Source organism: Nannobrachium achirus, assembly GCF_963921795.1.
Source record: "Nannobrachium achirus genome assembly, chromosome: 1".
Classification (NCBI taxonomy): Eukaryota; Metazoa; Chordata; class Actinopteri; order Myctophiformes; family Myctophidae; genus Nannobrachium; species Nannobrachium achirus.
Window position 1 is genome coordinate 56750971 of NC_137810.1, and position 23289 is coordinate 56774259.

The 23289-nt window shown below is 43.1% G+C and overlaps 1 protein-coding gene across 1 annotated transcript in view; it reads right to left on the reverse strand.

Moving 5' to 3' along the window:
- LOC308291858 (myosin IXB) overlaps positions 1–23289 on the reverse strand; it is a 107984-nt gene that overhangs the window by 15026 nt on the left and 69669 nt on the right. Inside the window, 19 exon segments of the mRNA XM_080733989.1 lie at positions 453–550; positions 2730–2827; positions 3046–3121; positions 3388–4740; positions 4938–5098; positions 5870–6019; positions 6117–6239; positions 7098–7208; positions 7322–7402; positions 8359–8481; positions 8935–8974; positions 12456–12548; positions 13683–13758; positions 18259–18454; positions 18682–18823; positions 19942–20063; positions 21232–21366; positions 21674–21790; positions 22770–22859. Coding sequence (XP_080590115.1) covers positions 453–550; positions 2730–2827; positions 3046–3121; positions 3388–4740; positions 4938–5098; positions 5870–6019; positions 6117–6239; positions 7098–7208; positions 7322–7402; positions 8359–8481; positions 8935–8974; positions 12456–12548; positions 13683–13758; positions 18259–18454; positions 18682–18823; positions 19942–20063; positions 21232–21366; positions 21674–21790; positions 22770–22859 — 3385 coding nt within the window.

Sequence of the window (23289 nt, forward strand, 5' to 3'; positions counted from 1 at the left end):
TGCTTAACCTATGCCGAGTATCAATGGGGCTCAACACTCCCGAGTCCTGACGTCTTCGGGATAGATGGCACACAAGCGTAAATATACTGCTTGCGTCATAGTAACCTCTGACTATGCATCAGGTTTATACAGAGGCTGAGAGAGATTGTTTTAATTTGTGCAACAAAGAATATGCAATTTCTACGGTGTGGCATTGTATGGGTCATTCATGTGGAGCGTCTCTTGCAATTTGCTTTATCACATATGTTTTATACGTTTTGCAATTAACTTTTTAAAACAACATACTGGACTGAAACTGCCCAAATATGGAGATTATTGATGCCGTAGTACCGACGTACTAATACTGACGTCATAGACCAAAAGCCGCTATTAGACTGTCTTGTTTTCAAGTCGGTCAGTGGTCAAGCGACAAATTAGCCGTAACGGTTTCCATTCCAGTCTGTATTAATTACCTTCTTCCAGAGACTGAGCCATTGTCAAATCCCCATCATCTGGAGTCTGTACCTCCTTATGAGGGCGCTTCTTCAGAATCTTCCTGAGGAAACCTGACCTGCAGGTCACAAACACAACAACACGGTTAACATCAAACACACACAGTTAATCAAAATCCTGCTTTCTGAAGAGTTGTCCTGCTTTTTGTGTTCCAACAAATCCCTGTAAAACTCAGATGTACCTCAACCGTTCCTTAGGTCCCCTAAATGTACAAAATGTAAGCATAGACATTAACGTTTGATTTCTTTCTTTTCTTCTGACATTCACTCCCACCCAAAGGCAAAAAGATATGACTTCAGTTTGCCTTTCTGTTATACTACAAATATTTCACCAAATATAGAGGCCTACAGTTACTAAAGTCATAATTCTTGAAGAAACAATTAAACAAATTACTTCTCATCAACACAGTAGTTTATCTGATTAAGTACCGATATGCAATTCCTAAAAATGTCATGTTTTTCTGGCTTTCCCCATTTCTTTTTTACTATTTTCTATGTAAGTTTTGTGTTTTTACTTCTTTATGTGCTGCTGGTGACTTTACAAGCTTAAAGCTTTGGTTCTTATTGGAACTTTATTTATTTAAACGAAAGGCTCATTTCCTTTTCTTGCACAGTTACTATGCTTCTTATTTTTTTATGTAAAAATAATGCAATGAGCCAAAACGGTGTGATTAAGCAATAAGGAGGGTGTGCTTTATCGTGGTTATTGACATGGCTGTGCTGGAGCACAGTCCCGCAGCTGTGCCAATAACCACCATAAAGTTAGAACTCAAGTGTCTTATTGCTTTAGTAAAATGGTTACCAATTATGTCAACATGAAAACCATAGACATATTCCAATTAAAACAGTTTTTTATAACAATTTCAATACAATAATTATTTCTGCAACCGTCTTTTTTTCTCTCTCCAAACCACCATTGTTATGTTCTGATCCGCAGAGTCGTATAATACAGAACTGTACAAAGACATACTTCATAGCCATAGTATATGGTTATCATACCACACATCAAGATTGCGTGATTTGACCAAATCATTTTATAATGGACAGTCTATGATGCAAACAGACAATCAAAATAAATACTCCGACTTAAAAGCGCCACACAGGCAAGCTCTGCTCCAATACCATCACTATAGCAACAATGCAAATTAAAACAAAGTACTTGATCCCTCTGCCTGATAAATCTGTTGGCTCCATGTGTGAACCTCAGGCATTCCATTTCTAGGGTTCAAGCCAGTCCATTCAGAGCTAATTCAGTTATCGGGAATTTCCGCGAACGTGTCCTTCCCCACAACAAAGTGGTCTGTGTAGCTATATATGGTGATGGCAGAGTGTACGGAGCACCACATGAGGGAGCCAGGGACGGTTTCATTACAAAAGACAAATAGTTATTCCCATGAGCCCATCATCAAGACCTCCAAGTGGGTTAAGATGTGACTCAGAATGCTGTGATGTGAGGGAGTATCCCTTATAATGCCACAGTAGATTACACTCTTTATCTGTCCTAATATGGACAGATAAAACTCAATAAAACTCAGTGACTAGTACTAATACTGAATGAATAAGAGTGGACTTCAGCACAGTCAACTTTTTATTTATTTTATTTTACATTTTTTGATTAGAACAGAGATATCCAAACCAAATTATTAGAGTTGTATATCATGGACAATGAGAATAGAATAGTATTGTCTTAACATGTTTTTTGATTCAATAACATTATAAAAGCTAACATAGCTAAAAACTATCCTTAAAAACAACACTGATTTCAAGTAAACTTTCAATGTTTTTGTATCACACCAAAGTAGGCATGTCTTGTGGTAAAGGACATGACTATAATCAGCTGACTGAATAAGCTGGTTATTTGTTTCTACTAGGTTGTTGCCATGGCTTCTCTAACTGGCTGTAACTAATAAAGATAGTACCAACACAACAGTTTCTAGTAATATGAATAAACATTAGTTATATTTTAATAGTTGGCAAGTTGAAGAGTCTTGGTTCGAAGCGTTGGAGGAGATGACGTTTATTCTTTTTTCTGCATGATATTTTTCAACCCAGCACCTCTACCAAGTTATGTGCGTATTCAATTTGTTTTTGTAATAGTTGACAAGTGGCCATGGTAATGGTGATAGGCGCATGCCGCACACACCATCATATAGTATCCCTTCATTATCTCTCTCTATAGAGCAGCAATGCAACAGCCCTAGTGTGTGAAGCTTGGTCCAGTGCAGTACAATACCGTACCTGTCAGGTGTTGTTGCATGACCCGAGTCCTGGCCATCTTGTTGTCTCCTTTTCATGGAGCCGCTCTTTGAGCTGTCCGGATAGCTGTCCGCCTGCACCTGCAGCACACAAGACAGCACGCACAGAATGAAGGTTCTACTGTAGACAACATAATAACACAATAACTAAAATACATGTATTATGTATATTGTATAAATATAACTGGTCTTGAAGAAAAACCTTTTAAAAGGAGCCATGTTCAAGTACCGACCAAATCAGATTTTCAGATTTTCAACTGAAGATTCCATCTAAATTTTTAATGGTCTTGTTACACTACCTCTGCTGTTGATATGGCACTGGCTCCATCAGAACCTGGAGATAAGCTGTCTATTGATGATGAGGCTCCTCGACTCCTGTGGACAGGGATACGCAGATTTACACAAAACAAAACACATACACGATATTGTTACATACACAGTAGTCTTGTCACCTGAGAGCTACCATATTGTATCTATTAACCACTTGAGCCCTAGCATTCTGCAACAATAACCGATCTACAAGTTCAAGCTGTGAACTTGTAGATTGGAGTGTCACACTCCGATAAATAACTGATTCTATTCAAAGACGAAACCATAAAGAAGGATAATTGTGATACTGCCTTAAAGAAGAAAGGTCGTACTGTGAATGTTTCTTCCTCCTGTACTCCACATCGTGGGATGGAGAGGGGCTGCTTTTCTCAGAGTGTCGGCTGCCGCTCTTCTTCCCCCCTTTCCACTTATCCGGCTTCTCCTTTATCCCCGCGGGACGCCGTTGCAGGGCCACAACCCCGACACCCTCCCCATGACCGTTCCTCTCTGGCACAGAGTCCGGCAGCTGCAGGGCCAAGGAAGACGGACGAACAGGGGCGGAAGTGTCCGCAGGAGAAGAAGCTTTAGCCTCCTTCTTTCCACTTTTGTCATTCTTACTCGGACACACATAGAAGTGGTACGAATCCAACTCATTGCTGTCAGCCCTCTCTTTTAGCTTGGGGGCCTCCTGACCTTTGCCTTTCGGCGGGGAGGTTCCGTTCTTGCCAACGGCCAAGGAAGGGGTGGACGCAGCTCGCTCTGTTTCTCTCTGGTTGTGCTCCAGTCCCCTGCGTCTCCTCTGCTCTCTCTTCTCCTGGCTCCTGGAGTTCGGGCCTTTGTGGATCGGTGGAGCTCGTAGTCTCTTCTGCTCATGTTGGGAGGGAGTCGGGGCGGTGCGGGGAGCTGCCAGGCCGTCCAAGCCTTTCTCTGGACCGGCAAATTCAGAGGTCACCTCAGCACCAGGTTGTTCGACCTGGGCCTGCTGTGACTCCTGGTTCTCCTCCTCTTCCTCGTCGTCGTCGTCTAGCTGAGGTCCGGCCTCCGCCAGGGTACCGTTGATCTCCAGGTCAGACCTGGGGGATGCAGATTCACCGCCCCCTTCCTCCTCTCCCAGCCCTTCGTCCTCCTCATCCAGTGGCTCCTCCTTGCTGTCTCCGCTGGGCTGTGAGCCGGCGGCTGCCATCCCCTTCTCCTGTCCAATGTCTTCCGCTGGGCGATGCTCCTCCTCCTGTTGGCTTTCATCCAGGGTCTCCTCGGTCATCAGCTCGATGTCGGGGTCCTCCCTGGTTTGAGGCTCCACATTAATAACTGCCTCCTCCTCCACCACCTTCTCCCTTGCTTTCCGCTCCTCCTCCTCCAGTTTTAATCTCTCTTCAATCTCCCTCTTCTTCCTTGCTGCCTCTTCTTCAGCTTCTCTGGCGAGCCTAGCGGCCTCCTCAGCTTCCCTGGCCAGCCTGGCTGCTGATTCCTCCTCCTCTGCTCTCCTCCTAGCTGCCTCTTCCTCCTCCGCTCTCCTCCGAGCCTCCGCCTCCTCCTCCGCTCTCCTCCTCGCCTCCGCCTCTTCCTCCTCTCTTCTCCTCGCCTCCTCCTCCGCTATCCTCCTCGCCTCCTCCTCCTCTTCTGCCCTCCTCCGAGCTTCTTCTTCCTCTGCCTTCCTCTGTTTCTCCTCGCGTATGGAATTGCACCTGTAAGAGTGTAGAGATATAGTTACTACATTACATTTGCCAAGAACGCAAGGACCCCTGGAACAGCAAGTCTAATACATTTCTGTCTATTGGGTAAGTAGATGTAGATGATGTGTACTTATCATTGTAACATTATGAACACACTTTCAAAAGTCCAAACAAGTCCAAAGATGAGTGGGTGTCTGGGTTCCCGTTACCTCCTGCGTGCAGAGTGTCCTCTGACCAGGGCCTGGATCTTGGTGATGCCCTGTTTGTGGCGATGGTACTCTGCCCTCTGCCTGTAGCCCCTCCACACAGCCTGGATCACAGTGGCCGCTTGCCTCCTCCGCTCCTCTCTGCAGTACTGACGCCATGAGCGCTGAGAGGAGAGACAATGAGAGAGTATTATGTTGTGTGGGTCACATTTTAGGAACAAGTTTGTTCACAGTGACAAAAGAGTATATACTTCAATCGCTTGATGAAAGAAACAAGGACTTTTATATATAAATTTAAGATATATTGGAGCAACTATCCAAAGCAGACTGTAATGGTGCAGAATGTAGCAGACAAAGCTTAACTCATACAGTGCCAAACGACTTTCAGATCAACTATCTTACTATGGACTTCCCTGCCAGACGACTTAAATCGACTTTGACTTAGAAAAAAAACAAAAACAAAAAAATCTTTTTTTTTTATTTTTTTTATTTTTTTTTTGATTTTTTTTTTTTGGACCCCATTAAATCTAGTAAACATGATTTCAATCGCGATTTTGCATGTTCCACCCCCATACAACCCCATCCTTCATACAGGGAAGCCATCTTTGTTTACATAACATGTAAAACATAATGGCTATTATCTCAAGAATGCCTGAAAGGATTTCCAATCTGTTTTTTTTGTTTGAAAGCTGTGAACAGCCTGCACAAACATGGTGCATGATCTGTGCATGGGCGTGCATGATCTGTGCACTATAAATTACATGGGAGTCTATGGAAATTTAATGGCAATATAGCCATTAGAAGGCATATTTAATTTGGCAGTAACTGAGTTGTTTAATAAGGAAAATATAGGGTAATACTTTAGGCATGATATTATTTTGTTGACCTTAGTTCCTCAAACAGAACCAACAGTGTTGACTAGTAAAGACGGTTACCTGGATCACGATGGCCGCCTGCCTTGAATCTAAGAACTCTTTCCTCTGCAGCTGGGCTCTGAACCAACGCTGCAGGAAGATGATCTTCTGCATCACGTCCTTGTGCAGCATGTCCTGCAGCTGCTGACGCTCCAGCTCTTTTAGGTAGACCTGCATAAGAGGTACAAGATAGACCCGACAGTAAAGACACCACATCCAATGTTTCTTCACATTTTCAAAGAGGAGTTTGTGGAATTGTGGGGCCCACCTTAGTCTTGCCAATCTGGTAGTTGGTGGGGTCGAGGCCTTTCTTCTCCAGCAGCACTGCAATATCCTCCTTGGAAGCCGTGGCTGTTTTAGGCAACAGCACCCTGAATTGTTCTAGGAATTCCTAAAGAGACAAATCCCAATCACAATACAGGCTATTATTACCAGACTAAAGTGTTAGTGGAGGTTTGTGCAGTTCTGTGCTTCAAGATGGATTGTAAAAGAAAATGGATAATATGGTTATAAAAATGAAATGCGCTGAACAGCAGTGGAATGCCTTATTATAACTAGTCCTTACCCGTTCAAAGATATGAGCTCCGAAATGATGTGCAATGTGTGGGTTATACACAGTATATGAGGGATGGAAAGTAACTTTCTGGTGCTTGCATGATAATATGTAGGAGCATCAATGTAAGAAATACCCGTTTCGTTTAATGGCTACAGAGGTACTGTGTACCGATCTGCATGATTTTTGGACAACATCTGTAACAGGGCCAGACAAGGAGGAGAAACGCTGTGACAGACACTCAGACAGACACTCACTCACTCACTCAGACAGACATTCGGAAAATTATAGTATAGATCAGGGGTAGGCAACCTTAGGCACGGGTGCCAACATTGGCACAGGGGAGGGTGATCACCGGCACACTGGCAGAAGTGTGAGAGAGAGGATTTTTATTTTACGTTTTCATATGTGGTCAATTAAATGAAGTTAGCTAATTTATAGCAAATTACATCTTGCACAAAATCCTACATTCATTAAAACTCTGAATTCTGACTGGGGAGGGAGTCGGGAGATAGTTGGATTATTGCTCTGGGTCTAATGATCGTTATAAAAATGTCCTGCCAATCAAAATATGTCAAGATATTTGTCATTAAAATGTATGTTGATATGGCACACTGAAACTCTAGAAAATAAAAACATGGCACTTCATTTCAAAAAGGTTGCTGACCCCTGGTATAGATGATGGTGTAACAGTACCTGGTAGGTATACTTGGCTCCGTAGCCCGACCTCCTGATGCGCACAGTCTCCAGCATGCCTGTGTACCGCAGCTGTTGTAGAACCAACGCCTCGTCCAGACACATCTCCTTCTGCTCACACAAACACACAAAGTATTCGTTCCATTACCAAAGGTATGACCATGATAAGCAACCTCTAACCTTTAAAATGTTCTGGCTATCAGTGACGTGGCAACAGCTCTTACCTTCTCAGCATTGGAACGTATACAGCGAATAAAGAAAGGCTCTGCTCTGCCCAGAGTCTCCAGGAGTTTGGTCAGAGATGCCTGAAACACACAGTTGAATAGGTTGGGGGCAGGGTTAAGTTCAAGAAGACTGGTAAACTGTGTAATGTTGATGTGTATACTTGGGCATTAACGACTTGTGATTGACTCAGAAAAAAGTTGAGTTGAAGTCGACTTTATCGTTTGATGACGTCATCACATCACACACAACCCCCCAATCCCCAGATGAAGTGAAACATTGTTTTCTCACTCAACTGTAAACAAACCAACATAAAGTTTAAGTGCATAGAGGGCAGGCTATCTTCACATTTCCAAGTGCCAATTTAAGGACTTTTTAATACCTCTAAAATGGCAAATTAAACATTGTCCAAATTGTCAAAGAGTGAAAATAGCCAATCTACATGCTCACAATGCCTCGCATCGTGAGGCGTTGTGAGCATGTAGATCAGCTATTTTCACAATATAAAGTATTATTATTTTTTCAACTTCAACTTTCTCTGGTGGGAGTCGACTTGTGTAATGAAGTCGACTTGTCGACTTTTTCATTAATGCCCTAGTCAGGGGTCTTCAACAGGGGGTCCGCGACCCCTAGGGGGTCCGCGGAGGTACTGCAGGGGGTCCGCGAAATTATTATTTAATTTCTTTTTCTTTTTTTCTTTTTTTTTTCACATTTATGTTAAAAAATAAATCATGATTCTATCCATTTTGAATAGCTTGAATACATGATTACTATGCAATTGACAGATTGTTGATATTATTGACATTGGTTCTCAGTTAATAAGTAGTATGTTTAGAAATGGTAGTGGTACGGCCCACCCTGCTCGCTGTAACTTGTACATGTTTAAAATAAAAAATATGTCGTAGCCCCGACCCCCCCCCCCCCTACGAGGTGGTAGGGGGTCCCTGCTCCATCTCCCCATCAGTTTGGGGGTCCCCGGCCTGAAAACGTTGAAGACCCCTGCGGGCCTAGTGTATACTATGCTAATCTGTGTGTTTACCTGGAACTGGGCACTGATGCTGGGCGGCTTCTTCTTCTTGTGTAGGTGAAGCAGACTCTTGGTGGTGCGGTCGTGTAACGTTAGACTCACAATGAACTTCAGAGACTTGGAGTCCAGCAAACTCTGCGGGTCGGGAGCAAACCATAATAAGGTTTTATTTATTAAAATATGACATGGCAGGGTGCCGTGCGATATAAAGACTGTCTGACTCTTGAAGCCGGCAGTAAGTGTGGCACTCCACCTCAGCAGTTCCTCTCCCAGTGATCTAGCACCTTGTAAATAACTACATAACTTAAAACCCACACCCAGTGTGAAGTGAGTGGTGCCATTTATGAGTTAATTTCATTAAGCTTCCCGCCGCTCCCGCGAAGCTTGGCCAAAGCCAGATGTTGGGGTGGTTAGCACCGCTCAAAAGGCAGGGAAATGTTTTCTTTATGACACCAAATAATAACAATGTAATGTTTAAACCTATAGGGTTACAGTTTGAAACACAAACGTTTATGTGTTTCAAACTGTAATGTGAGAGCAACTTATTTCTGTCTGAGTTGAGAACAATTTCTCTGTGATCAGGTTTACCTTAGGGATGATCTGCTTCTGCTTGGTGTTCTTGTTCTTCCTGTACAGGGAAGGACAGGGAAGGAAACGTAAACAGGAATGTGTTAAAATGGGACAGGAGAGGTAAAAATAGAAGATATGAGGGTTAGTGTGATGGGTGAGGCTTCATCATGCGCTGTCAGTCGGTGAACATTATGCCAGAGGTGCACCTGAATGATGGAATGAATGATGGAATGAAATGGGGTTTACACCATGGAAGAGGGGAAAGATTAACAGTAAAGAAGGATGCTTATGTTTATGGAGGCACAGAGAGACAGAACATGACCTCCAGTCAGCCAGTCAGTCAGCCCTGAAGAGGTCCGGTACGTCAAGAAAGCACTTCCTGATATTCTCTCTTCCTTTCATCATCAGGCAAGCAAGTCTAAAATAAGTTTAAATTCTACTTCTGCCATTTACCACTTGCTGTAGTCTACATTGTCACATGCTGAGTAGCCATTGAGGTCAAACTATCTGGGACACCTCACATTCCTGTAGATGTCGCTTTGCTCGTGCAGCAATTAACGTATGCATTCAAGCCATCACTTCTTTAGTCTTTAGCCAGGTAATTTACTAAATGAATACAGTCAGCACACAGTAATAACACACACATTATGCTAATACAGAACACAGTGGCAGTAGGACCTGTGTCTATAATATGTCCTGTCGTGTTCTGCCTTCTAAAAAGAAACCCGGAATCCTCTAAGGGAGCCTTTGTTCTCAGACGCATTCACAGAGAGGTGTGGTCCCACTTTGACAAGCTATTAGTAGTGAGCATGTGTGTCTTGTGTAACGCTTTCTGTCTGCTGTCTGAACAGGTAGGTAGGTGACTTTGTCAAACACTGTGTGAAGGGTCATATGTGAACCTCTGATTTGATGGCTATTATGAAACAATGAAGGAGTAGCCAGCACACAAGGAATATCCTTTTCACAACGGACACGTTTTGACCTGTTGGGTCTTCCTCAGCGTTGACCAACAGATCGAAACGCGTCCATTGTCCCCTGTGCAGAGAGGTAAATAAAAGGATTTCCTTGTGTGCTGGCTACTTCTTCATTGTTTCATGATATTTTTGAGCCGTGCACCGTAAAGACTTTATTTAATTTGGAGTGTTGCTGGCTTTCTGCTTTGTTGCAGTTTCCTCTCTCTGTGGCGATAGTTATTCACAAATAACTTAACATATTTTGTACTTTGGCTTTTTGAAAATAGACAAGCTACAAGCTCAATGCGATGTGACACCTTGCAAGCTTGCAAATCTGATTTTTTTTAAGAAAATCTAACATTTGGAAATTCTATGGGACACTATAGGTTAAAGTGGTTAAAGTGGTCTAATCATATGGACTGAACTATTAGTCTAAGCTGGTCTACATTCATCTAGGTAAGCCAATCTGGGCTTAGTCTGTCTATGTTTGGAATTAACTGAGCTATGCATGGGCTAAGCCAGGCTAAACCCAATCTGGCTAGCCATCGTCAAGGAAAAGTTGGGTCGCTCTTTTCAGTAGCTAGCTACAGACTGTGGAGGGGCTGCCAGGGTCTTGTCTGCCAGTCAGACTCACTGGAGGACATGACGTGGGAAGCGAAGACGACCCCAGGACTGTAGCAGCTTGCGGGGGTCCTCGCCGTCCAGCTGTAAGTCCTTAATGGAGCTGATGATCTGGGCATGCATGTCTCTGATCACACATACACCCACACACCAGCACAGTACATAGAGGCCAGGGAGGGAGGGAGGGGACAAGAGCAGTGGGATCGGGAGAGAAAGGAGGACAAGAGGGGGAAGAACAAAACAAAAAAGTAATGTAGGATGCAAAAGAACACCTCTGTTAGGACACCCTTGAAAATAGCACACTGCCACCGACACAAAACAGCTCATTACAGGAACAACACACCACAGGATGATTGGGAGTCTGACAAAACGGACGCGTTTCAAGTCTCACTCTAGATCGTGCATGAAGAATAACGCACATTTTGTTCTTTACTTTGTACGGATTCAGGATCATTCACAGAAAGCAGTCGGATGTGACAGACCACCCAACCATGCTGCCTTAAGCCCAATTTATACTTTGTCACACTATCGGTGCCGTTACCCGGCGGTGAGTGTCACCACCATACAACAAAGTATAAATTAAGATCAGAAAAAGAAACACACAGAAGGAGCGGAGGGGGTTTGTGCACGATGGCATTAGGATTCAGGCCCGTATGCCAGTGCTGTAGTTGTAGTGAGCATGCAGAGCTGAACCAAAACTCGCTGTGGTTGGCCGTCTCAGTCCGTCATGCTGGGACTGGTGATTGTCACCAGTGAGACAGCAGGATTTTAAGACCCGTCAACAAGAGCTGGTGGTGTCTTTGATTATTTAGGTCCTTGATAGTAGTACTTGTTGTTACTCTGAACACTTGGGGTGAGGAGGGGCTGGTGAGGTTAATATGGTGGAATCTCCAGTTTCTCAGAGCTGGCTCATGCATCGCTTGCGTACTTACCCATCACCAAACCAACAACACCCAGGAGGTCAAGCAGGAGAAGAACAGGCTACTGTAATGATATCCGTATCAAGAAGGACACACTGAAATTGACCTCTGTGCCTTACTGTCTAAAGGTATGATGGGATTTAGCCAAGTTAAATGAGGAAAAAGGTCCAGCTGAGTTCAATGAAGAGCTAACAGAGTTTTTTCCTTCTGCTTATTTAAACTGACCCAGTCATTTCAGACGGAAAACAGGAGGCCATGTTTCAGAATGACCATCACTCAACAACACTGCTCAGTTCCGTTCCATTCGGAGATCGCTCACACGTCACTCTCTGTCTATTTGACAACCAAGCATGTCTGTGTGTGTGGGCTACGCGTGTGTGTGTTTCTAGCTCTCTAAAGTTAATGTCGGTAATCTGGGCCGCTAACCAGAGCAGCCAAGTAATAACACCTGCTAGTGTTCTGAAGCTAAAACAATAAACTTGGAAAAGGAGTGAGATTACTGCAGGGAGAAAGAGGATTACAGTTAGGAAATTATTCTAGAGTTGGGGAGTGGCTTTGTCTCCCAGCATCACTCAGTATTAGTGCATTGAACTTCAGAAAACACCTTACTAACCTATGACCATCCACACATATGAGAAGCATTTTACACTTTTGAGGAAGCTTTGTTTTGCAAATACATTTGAGTTGTAACTTCTTAGCTTTTATTCTATCGATTCCTTTTTTGATTAATCAAACAATCAAGAAGCAATGTTAAAAAGAATTCTAATACATATTTTATTATCAACTGAATAGATTAGCCAGACTAACCACCAAAGCCCTATTTTAACTGTTGCACCTTTACTTGTAAGCACCAATGCATTCAGCATTTCTGAACGGCTTAATACTGTGCTTCCTCAGGTGACATGTGAGCAAACTCGGAATGAGAAACTGGACTGGTGTCCATTTACCCCCAAAATGAAAAGTACACACACACGCGTGCACACAGTTCCCTTCCTGCTTGACCATGTCCCTTCACGCGTTCGCCCTGGCCTCTGAGCCAACTTACTTCTTACTCTCATAGCTAGCAAAGATGTCTTCAAAGGCCTCTAGAGGGCGATCCTCTGAGTGATCAAAGTAGAAATCGAGCATAGAGGCTCTTCTGTGGAGGGGAGAGGGAGAGGAGAGAACCACAGACACTGGGGTCACCGAAAGGAGGAAGGAAGCAGAAGATTTTGGGCAGGCCAGATGAGCTGAAGGAGGATTCATCTTATAGTGGGGTCACTAGGCAAGGGTCTTCAATGTTTTCAGGCCAAGGACCCCTTAGTTGAGAGAGAGATGAAGCGGGGACCCCCACAACCTTTTTGAGAGATTCCATATAGTTTCATTGTTTGACAGCATGATCATCAGTATATTTTAGATTCATGTTAATGTGGGTTTTCAGATATTTAACCACTTGAACCGTCAATACTTAATAAACTCGACCTTTCACTGTACTTAGTCTGCTCTTTTCCCCCGCCAAAGCTCTTTGCCAAAAATAGCCGATCTACAAGCTCAGCACGAGGCGCTGTGAGTTTGTAGATCGGCTATTTTTGGCTAAAGTTCTCAGAATATGGACACTAGGGTTCAAGTGGTTAATATAAAAAAAGGGGGAAAAAACAAGTTTCTATCACACAAAGATTTGGAGGACCCCCTTTAGTAACTCTGAGGACCCCCTGTTGAAGACCCCTGTTATAGTGTGATAAATCTGAGAGACACTGAATTCTGTTCAACTTCGGAGTGTCCATTCAACTCTAAGAGTTACGGGTTTATTTTTGCACTCTCGGGGTTAAATGAACACTACAATGTGCACTGAACCGCCTTCAGCTCTCTGAAATCACAGTCCAATCCTTCTCCGACACATGCACTACCAACATAGGGAGTGAAAGGTCCACAGTCCACGAGGCAATAAAACATATCCTCCCAAGATTGAGCATTGCTAAGGGAGACATTCACAAGTTATTACAGTGTATTGTGCAATCCTAGAGGAAAAACGGTTGCAGTTGGTTGAATTTTTGTTCGACACGAGATGGAATTTGTGCCCGGTGTTCCCCCTGTGATGTTGAAATGTTTTATCAGGGAGTTTGCAGCGATGCTTGTCCGGCCCGGCCTAGCCTCCTCATGTGCAGTGGTCCACAAACCTGCAGCAGTTTACCTCCAGGGCAAAGAGGCCTGTCAGTTACACGATCAACATACTGCATATTGATGACAATCCAAGATACAGTGTGTGTCAGGGGAGGGGGGAGGGGCTGCTTACTTGTACATCCGCTCCACTGGGGTATTGGCCCTTTGAAGCTCTCCTAGCGGAGTTCTGGAGGTGGGGCGAACCACTCCTAGAAGATACACGCACACACAAACAATTGCATTAACTGACATTCCATATCATTTTTAGGTTGTTAATCATTTGTATTTACTTTCCATGTCACCCATGCCATGTTCTTGTAAATATCCCCCATGTGTGTCCGGAGCCAATCCCATACGACTGAACCAGTAGACTAGAATATCACTTCCCCCTAATTTTCTTTTCTTCCCCAAATCAGCTTTATGGAGGCCCTATACATGCCTGCTTTACATTTTGACCTATAACTCTAGTCTTGAACCGCAGGTTGTACAATCTTTACGCGTGGATTCCTTGAATCCTGACAACTCCCCATATACAGTACGCCAGGCACATTTCTTCCTTATACAAATTCACACAAACTGCTACTCAGTCATGTGATAAACATGTATGATACAGATTTTTTTATATTCCATACTGGATTGGCTATAATTGGCTTCCAACATAATTTGTGGGAAAGGTCCTATTCTTAAAAAAAAGAAGAAAAAAAGAAAGTTTGTCCAATTGAGCGCATATTTGAATTACTTTTCATGGGACCTTTAAGCAATGTAGAGACAACATTGATTTCATTTATCACAAAGAGTGATTTCATTTCAACCCATAGGGGGTGCTACAAATGCAAAAAAAATGTTTTATTGCGACCGTAGGTCGCACTTACTATCAAAACCTGCACAAACTGTGAGTGAGTCCGTCAGTCTGTCAGTCCGTCAGTCTGTCTGTCACACCTCACACGTCACACTCTTGCCCTGCTCATATCTCCGCAACCGTTGCCCCGATCCATGCCACATTTTGCACACACGTTCCTCGCCTGCCAAACTACAACCTCCAAGGACCCCTGGAGCTCCAGGGACCCCCAGGTTCCTGGGGGACCCCCAGATGTAAAAAATGACCAAATGTGCTAAACTGACCAAATGACCACCCCAACGGGGCTGCTCACGGGGAATTCCCGGGGACCACCGACTCCTGGTGCTCCAGAACGGATGCAAAAGTGGTGCCGCCCCCAGTGGAGGACCCCCTACACTGCAGCTCACATAAAATGCCGTAACTCCGGCTAGCAGCGACCGGGACAGCCGGGGCCGGTACCTATTCGTCCGCCTTGCCGGCGCGGAGACCCCACCCCTCATTTCTCACATGGCCCTCTTCTAGCGCCACCATGAGGCCGATTCTTGCAAAACACATTTTTGGACACTGCTCCTACAATTTTTGCCCTAAAATCACGCAAATCGGTACACAGTATGTCTACACTCATCCCATCAACATGAATCTCTCCCATATAGCGCCACCTGAATCTCTCCCATATAGCGCCACCTCCAGGCCGATTTTTAAAAACACATTTTTGGACACTGCTCCTACAGATTTTGCCCTAAAATCACGAAAATCACTACACAGTATGTCTACACTCATGTCATCAACATGGATCAGGAAGATTTTGGCAAAACACATTTTTGCCCTATTTGTGGAGATAAGTGACCTACGGTCGCTTATCTCCCGATTAGGGAGTCTTACTGGTATTTAATACTGTTTGCCTGTAATTGTTATCAAAAATGAGAGGGAGGCCCATTTCTTTTTCTATATAGCACACCCCCAAAAGCTGTTTCACAGCCTATGCAGCCCGACAGCGTGTCGTGGGTTCAAATCCTGTTCCCGACGACCTTTGCTGTGTGTCACTCCCCATCTCTCTCTGCCTGTTTTCTGTCAACTCTACTATCCCCTATCAAAAAAGGCAGAAAAATACCCCAAATGTATCTTAAAAAATAAAAATAAAAATAAAAAATAAAATATATATAACCCTGTTTGAAAAGCACACACACGCACGCACGCACGCACGCGCACACACACACACACACACACACACACACACACACACACACACACACACACACACACACACACACACACACACACACACACACACACACACACACACACACACACACACACACACACACACACACACACACACACACACACACACACACACACACACACACACACACACACACGTGTACAGACTGAACAGGGGCAAATGACTGTGGTCATTATTTTGTTTTGGTTTTGATCTAGATCTCATTTAATCTGGTTAATCCACATTAAAATAGCCTCCCTGCGTCAATGGCCCACTTCTGAGAACACAAAAATAGTCTGGAGGATTGAGGCTTGGAGGAAAAAGGGGTGAAGTCTACGTAAAGCCTCACATTTCAGGTCTCTGTGTCCTCTAGTGAACTGACCTTAAAAGACTAATTACAGAGAGAGAGCGAGAGAAACGTGAGAACTGTAATACTGTGAAGTTGTGGTACACTGTAGTGTACATGTAAAACACACTGGACAGCAGGGACGTGCTGGCCATTGGGAAAAGCGGGACAACTCCCGAACGGCCGGTTCATTCCCAGCCGGTCCAGGCCGGCCATTAGGAAAAAATTAAACTGTTTGCACAAAAGTAAAAATTTAACTGTTTGCACAAAAGTAGTGAAAACAGCCGATCTACAAGCACACAACGCCTCGCACCGCGAGGCGTTGTGTGCTTGTAGATCTGCTGTTTTCACTAGTTTAAACCATTTTTTAAATGATAAATACAAAACAAACGGTTTTTGGACATACAAGGTTTCCACCCAACAACGACGAAATCTAACTAATTGGCCCACTGGCTTGTCACTTGTCATGATCTGAAATGGCAAATCTTTGAGTAGCAGCAGCTACTATATCTCTCTATAGCGCGCAATGAGGGCCTCTCCAATTCTTTTTCCCGGGCTGAATCAGGGGCCCAGCACGTCCCTGCTGGACAGTCTGAGAGGTCAGCCAGCTATGCTACCAAAACATGCACATTAAAATCCTGACTTAATTTCACACTGAGGATTTTACTGTGTGTTTAAGTCTTTATAGACATTTCACAGTTATTTCATTTCTAAAACTGGTTTACAGTGACTATGGTGTATTTGAGCTACAGAATATTCAAAGTATATATTATAATTATACATAGTGCAATCTGAAATATATATGTGTATATTGCGTGGCATTATAACTATAGCCTATAATGTCTATAGTAACCTTGCATTGTTCCTTGTGTGAATATGCTCTGTGTCTCTAGGCACGTTATTGACGTCTCTACACTGGTTTCAGTGGGACAAATTAACATTGAAGAGCCATCCATACTAATCACTAGTACTATATTGTCTGCCTTGCACCAAGTGTGAGTTGCTCTAGTCTAGTGCTTTCTTTTTTACCGGCTATGAGTATGCGCGTCTTGCTCCTGAGATGCACCAGACCAACCTGCTTTTAGCTGGAGGCGCGGTGGAACCTACCTTTAATCCTCACTATACTATATTGTTCATCACTCTCAACATTATAGTTATGGTGTGGAGTTGAAACGATTTTAAAAACGATATCTTAGTACCTGGAGTGGACAGCCCATTATTGTACTTTGTAAAACGGTATTCTGATTGTAAAGACTATAAATAAATAACCCACCATTGCAATACCACCAACTGTACAATAACAGAGTAAGGGATTTTGACAATGCTTATAGCAGGGGTCTTCAACATGTTCAGTCCAAGGACCCCTTAGTTGACAGAGAGATGAAGCAGGGACCCCCACAACCTTTTCATGGATTCCAGATAGTTTCATTGCATTCATGTCAATTTGTGTTACTAGCCCTTACCCGTTCAAAGATATGAGCTCCAAAATGATGTGCAGTGTGTGGGTTATGGGATGTGCACTGTGCATACAGTATATGAGGGATGGAAAGTAACTTTAACTGGTGCTTGCATGATAATATGTAGGAGCATCAATGTAAGAAATACCCGTTTCGTTTAATGGCTACCCCCCCCCCCAGCCCGCCCGCCCACGCACACACCCGCCTGCCTGCACACACACAGAGAGAGCTGGTTAAACATGTTGCCTCATGCTAGATGCAGAATAGATGTGCCTCATGCTAGATGCAGAATAGATAGTAGATACACCATAAAAATGCTAATATACAGTATATGATTTGTGAAAGTGACAAACGGGCTTCACAGTTATGTTAGGTGTGTTCATATGCTAATGGTGATGCGATTTCAGATCAATTGCTCCAGCCACTGAGGAGAAACGCTGTTTCAGACAGACAGACAGACAGACAGACAGACAGACACTCACTCACTCAGACATTCGCAAAATTATAGTATAGATATTAGATATTTAACCACTTGAAACGTCAATACTTAATAAACTTGACATTTCACTCTGTACTTGGTCTGCTCTTTATCCCCTCTACCAAACCTCTTTGCCGAAAATAGCCGATCTACAAGCTCACCACGCCTCGTAGCACGAGGCGTTGAGAGCTTGTAGATCTGCTATTTTTGGCTAAAGTTCTCAGAATATGGACAGAACTAGGGTTCAGGTGGTTATTAATATAAAAAAGTTTCTATCACACAAAGATTTGGAGGACCCCCTGTTGTAACTCTGAGGACCCCCTAGGGGTCCTGGACCCCCTATTGAAGACCCTTGGTTGATAGCATACCTGCAGTCTTGGCTGCCCAGCGACGGCCAGCCTCGTTGAAGGCAGCCATGCCTCTGACGGTGGCACGCAGGATTCCCCAGCGGAACATGGCCACCGGGTCCATGCCAATGAGCTGCCGCACGTAGGCCCGGTCGCTGCTCCGTAGGAGGGCCACAATGTCAGGACGCATGTGGTCTGTGTTCTTCTCCCGGAAGTCCTGATGAAGCCAACCATAAATGGGGAAGTGAGAAAACACTAAACAAACAAACAAACAAAAGCGCTAGGCTCTATTTAGGTGTAGATTAATTTGGGACAAATGAGCCATGTGAAAACTGCTACTGACTACGTTGTTATTCAGAAATTGTTACATTTAACACTTCACTTCCAAGGACATTGTTTACATAAATTGTTTTTGCCACACAATATTTAAGCGTCCATCTTTACCTTAATCTGGTACTTGACCTTCCCGGCGAAGTGCTGAATGACAAAGGCGGGCTCCATGACGGGCGTGGCAACAAAATACTTATTTCCCTGGTGTTGCTGCTTGAATTTGTTGAGCAAGGTTTTATCGGTAGCGTGTGGAAAACTAGAACAGAGATGGAGGGGTAGGATTGAGGACCAGGACGAATGAAGGGATACAGTACAGGCCAAGTGTGGAAAGGTTTCAATTCAGTTCAATTCGAGCCAATAAACTCTCACAGCAGCGTCATTTTCGAAACAGGAATCTAACCATTCGGAATAACATACCATTACCCATATAAATAAATGTATAGAACAGACATCGTCATTCATAATATTTTCGCTGTGCTTCCGTGTCGAAGGCAAAACAGGAAGTGATAAATCCATGGGCTCTCTGTGGTGCCTTTGTTTGATATGAAGATGTGTTTGGTTCTGGTATCCATAACAATTAGCATCATCGGGTCCCTCAGCTAAGTAGTTGGCTGTGTGGGTGCTTGTGACCTAGTTTTCTAACTCTGCACAAACCTATTAGTCAATAAGACAAGACAGGACGGGGTCTGATAACGACCTGGCTCCCATACAGATCTCGGACTGTGATGTTGCCAGCCTGTGACATCAGTCAACAAATTGATTACGTATTTGGGCAAGCAACCATTCTTTCAGTATATATATAAAAAAATATACACAAAATAAACGTGTAGATGTAATTTGTTGGACTACAAATACATTTGGCGTTGATTGTCCAGCAGTTTACGAGATTAGCTCCAGCCAAAGGGACACACACACACACACACACACACACACACACAAACACGTTAGGACAGCTTGCCTCCAACAGACACTTGTCAGACACAATGAGAGTTAAAGGAGTAGTTCACCCCCAAAATGACATCAATTCTGCTGATGACTAACAACATGGAGACTTGAGTTCAATTATATTATATATTATTATAGTCAATTTACCCCCATTGATTCCGGATAGGGAGCCAAATGCATTCGGGTCCCCTTCCGGAATAAATGGGGGTACAGTACATTTATTGTAATCAAATTATTGTCTTAGGAATGCGACAAAACAATAAAAATATTATTTAACTAAAGTCTCCATGGAGTGAGTAATCAATAGATAAAGTAATTTTGGGGGTGATCTACTCCTTTAAACCCTTCCAACACATACAAAAACAAACTATTTTGTGTCACATTACTGTAACACTGAGGATGTACTGCTTGGCTATTGTGGTTACTTACTTGCTCTCCTCATCCAGCAGGTAGAGCAAGCCGGTGGGCTTCTTACTGATGAGGTGGATACAGCCCACGTTGTCTGTGTAGTCGATGTTGTGCCAGGTGATGCCCTCTGCCTGGTACTCTTCCTGCGGTGAAACAGGACATGATATTCAATTAAACCAGTACATCAGTCACATGAGCAGGGATCGGAATCCTGAAACAAGATTCCATCTTAAGTTACATAACCGGTTTAACTGACTGGCTGAAAATACAAGATGCTAAAAGCTGATAGTGACGACCGTTATTATTTTTATTACCATTATTGTGCGCACCAAAAACATCCACACCCTACAAGAACTGCTGACTGACTGACTGGTATGTTTAATGACTTTTTTTATTCATAGGAGTTTTGTTTAACATTTTTGTTTAACCAGTTCAGCAGAAGTTTTATTGTCATCAAGTACGTAACCAACGTATTCCCAATTAAACAAACCACTAGTATTTATTTGGAAGAATACCAAAACGCTCACCCCAAAACAAAGCCACGAATCCGGCACGAATCCAGTGGTACTCACCTAGTAATCCTAAACGTTAACCACAGTAAAATATGACTAAACCCAACCTTATTCCTAAACCTAAACTCTAGTAAAACTATGCCTAACCCTGAAATTATTTCTAATCTTATCCTCAGTAAAACAAATAATCTGCGAAAAGAATGGTGATGAGCAGGTTTTGGGGGTGAGCCTTCCGGTTACCATGTGGATGACATTGGAAGATTGTTGTTAGGGGTGTCACGATTATGACATTTTACATGACGATTAATTGTCACACAAATAATTGCGATTAACGATTTAATTGTGTTTTTGTCATTGACAATTACATTTCCGTTTGGCTTTTAGGCATTGGAGTTGCACATGGTAGATATGACACATAACCTAAATATACAAAGAAATTACTGACATATTTGACAACTTTCTACTTAAAAAATAACATTGATAGTGGAAATAGCCGATCTACAAGCTTGTAGATCTGCTATTTCCACTATTTCTGAAAGTGTTTGTAAATGTATGAACATTTTTTAACATTCACAATTATGACGATTAAGACAAAAATATTTGCGATGTCAAATAATTGCGTATGACGATTATGTAATAATTGTGACAGCCCTAATTGTTGTATGGGTAAAGACAGGACATCTGTAATCAGGTCAGAATCCAGGCCAGAAAGCAGGATGGTGTAAAGATGGCAGGAGGCAGACGTGGTCTATTCAGAGAGAACACAGGCTGCAATGTACAGACAAAAGGAGAGGCTCACCTGCTCTAGTTTGAAAATGTGCTGGTTGAAGTAATACTGCAGCTGCTCATTGGCGTAGTTTATACAGAATTGCTCAAAGCTGTTGGTCTCAAAGTCCTCAAAGCCGAATATGTCCAGCACACCGATGGACAAGCACTGGAAAACAGACATGGCCACAGTGGAACGTTAAGCTTGGTTCATAGTCGATCGCAGGACGGTGTTGCTTGCCACAAAGAACCGATCTTTTTCGTGACATTCACTTCTTGAAGGCAAGAGATACCATCATACTATGTAGTATAAAATTAGTTTTAATAAGACTATTAAATGAGGAATGTATGGCAGCATTCACCTTAGACATCTACAACACACACGTCGTGTCACATTAGACTTAAAGGATTATTGTTTCTTAACTGTGCAAGTTGTTAAGTCAAGTCATAGCTTAGGGCTTTAATAGGAGACTCACTGGGACAGATTCCACCATGTCTTTCTTGTTGAGCAGAGCATGATTAATACGCAGAACGATCCAGTCAAACAAGGCGCTGTACAGAGACTTTGCCATCGAGTCTCTGGCTGTGATAGCCTGATGGAGGGAGGAGGTTTAAAAAGGTTACTACTGGTGCTGAACATCATTCAATGTAACATTCATAATTGATGAATCAATCTTTTTACAAGTCGAAATATAAACCATTCGGACACAGTGCACGGCCACAAGCTCTAGAATGTGGAGGGAATTTTGCTGGAAGAACACAATCAAGATCAGAAGAAATTTTACCGCAGAGAAACAATCATGCTGGAGATTATGTGGATACGTGGATGCTGACCAAGAACACATATTTTGGAATTGCCAAAAAATGGACAAGTATTGGGATGATATATGGTCAGTAATAAAGGAGATACTGAAATACGAAATACCGAAAACAAACCGAAAACAAGTGTGGTGCTGTATCTAGGAAACTTGACGCAGTAAAACACACAGAGAAGACATGTATCTGGTCAAGGTGTTGCTGGCAGCCAGCAAAAAAGCAATCACAAGATTGTGGCACAAGAGTGACCCTCCAGTCCAACTTGTGAGCAGTGGCTGTGCATTGTGGAGGAAATATATGTGATGGAGAGATTTACACACAGACTCAGGTTACAAGAAGAACACAGAGAAATGGGACTGTATACAAAACCCAACAGAATGACACCACAGAAAGCTGACTTTGAAATGGACTGAAATATTGCATTTGACATGATGTAATGTAAACCCTGTGTTTGTACATGTACTAATCAGCAAATAAAAATTAAGTTTAAAAAAACCTGTTGTCAGGTTCTAATGGTAACATCAGCTTGCTTTACTCCATTTCATATCATTGTAATGGGGCGTTTTTTTGGCAGCGGGTCAGATTATGTGAGCGATATATTGACATCCGCTGACAGAAGACAGCCGTTCTAGACGGGTGGCATACAGAAAGAGGGAGGGACACACATACTGTAGACACACACCACTAATTAGTGTGAAGGATCACACTGTTCCACTAATGACAGGCTGCAGAGATGGATGGATGCCTGGTCCCTACCTCACTGTGGCTGTAGGACAGAATCAGCTTGTCATTCACTGTCACCGTTTTCCTTTTCGTCAAGGCCTCCACCAGCAGCTCCTCTTTAACCTGGGAGGGACAGTAAGACCCCGTCACATACTGTACAATGCATACCGTAAGCTTTCACTTAAAGAGGAATTACAGCTACACTTTTAAAAGAGTCTTATAATAGAGTGCACAAATGTAACCAAATGCAGTGGTTTTCAACATGTGGGTCGGGACTCCCAGGGGAGTCCCCAAATTATTTTGGAGGGTCCCCAGATGATTAACTTAATGTGCAACTTAATTGTTTTCTCACTCAACAGTAAACAAACCAACATAAAGTTTAAGTTTATCTGCACATTTCTAAAGTGACAATTTGAGGACTTTTTAATACCTCTAAAATGACAAATTAAACATTGGCCAAATTGTCAAATATTAGAGGCAGAAATTGTGAAATCTACTTGCTCACAACGCCTCGCAACGCGAGCATGTAAATCTGCCATTTTCACAACAGAAC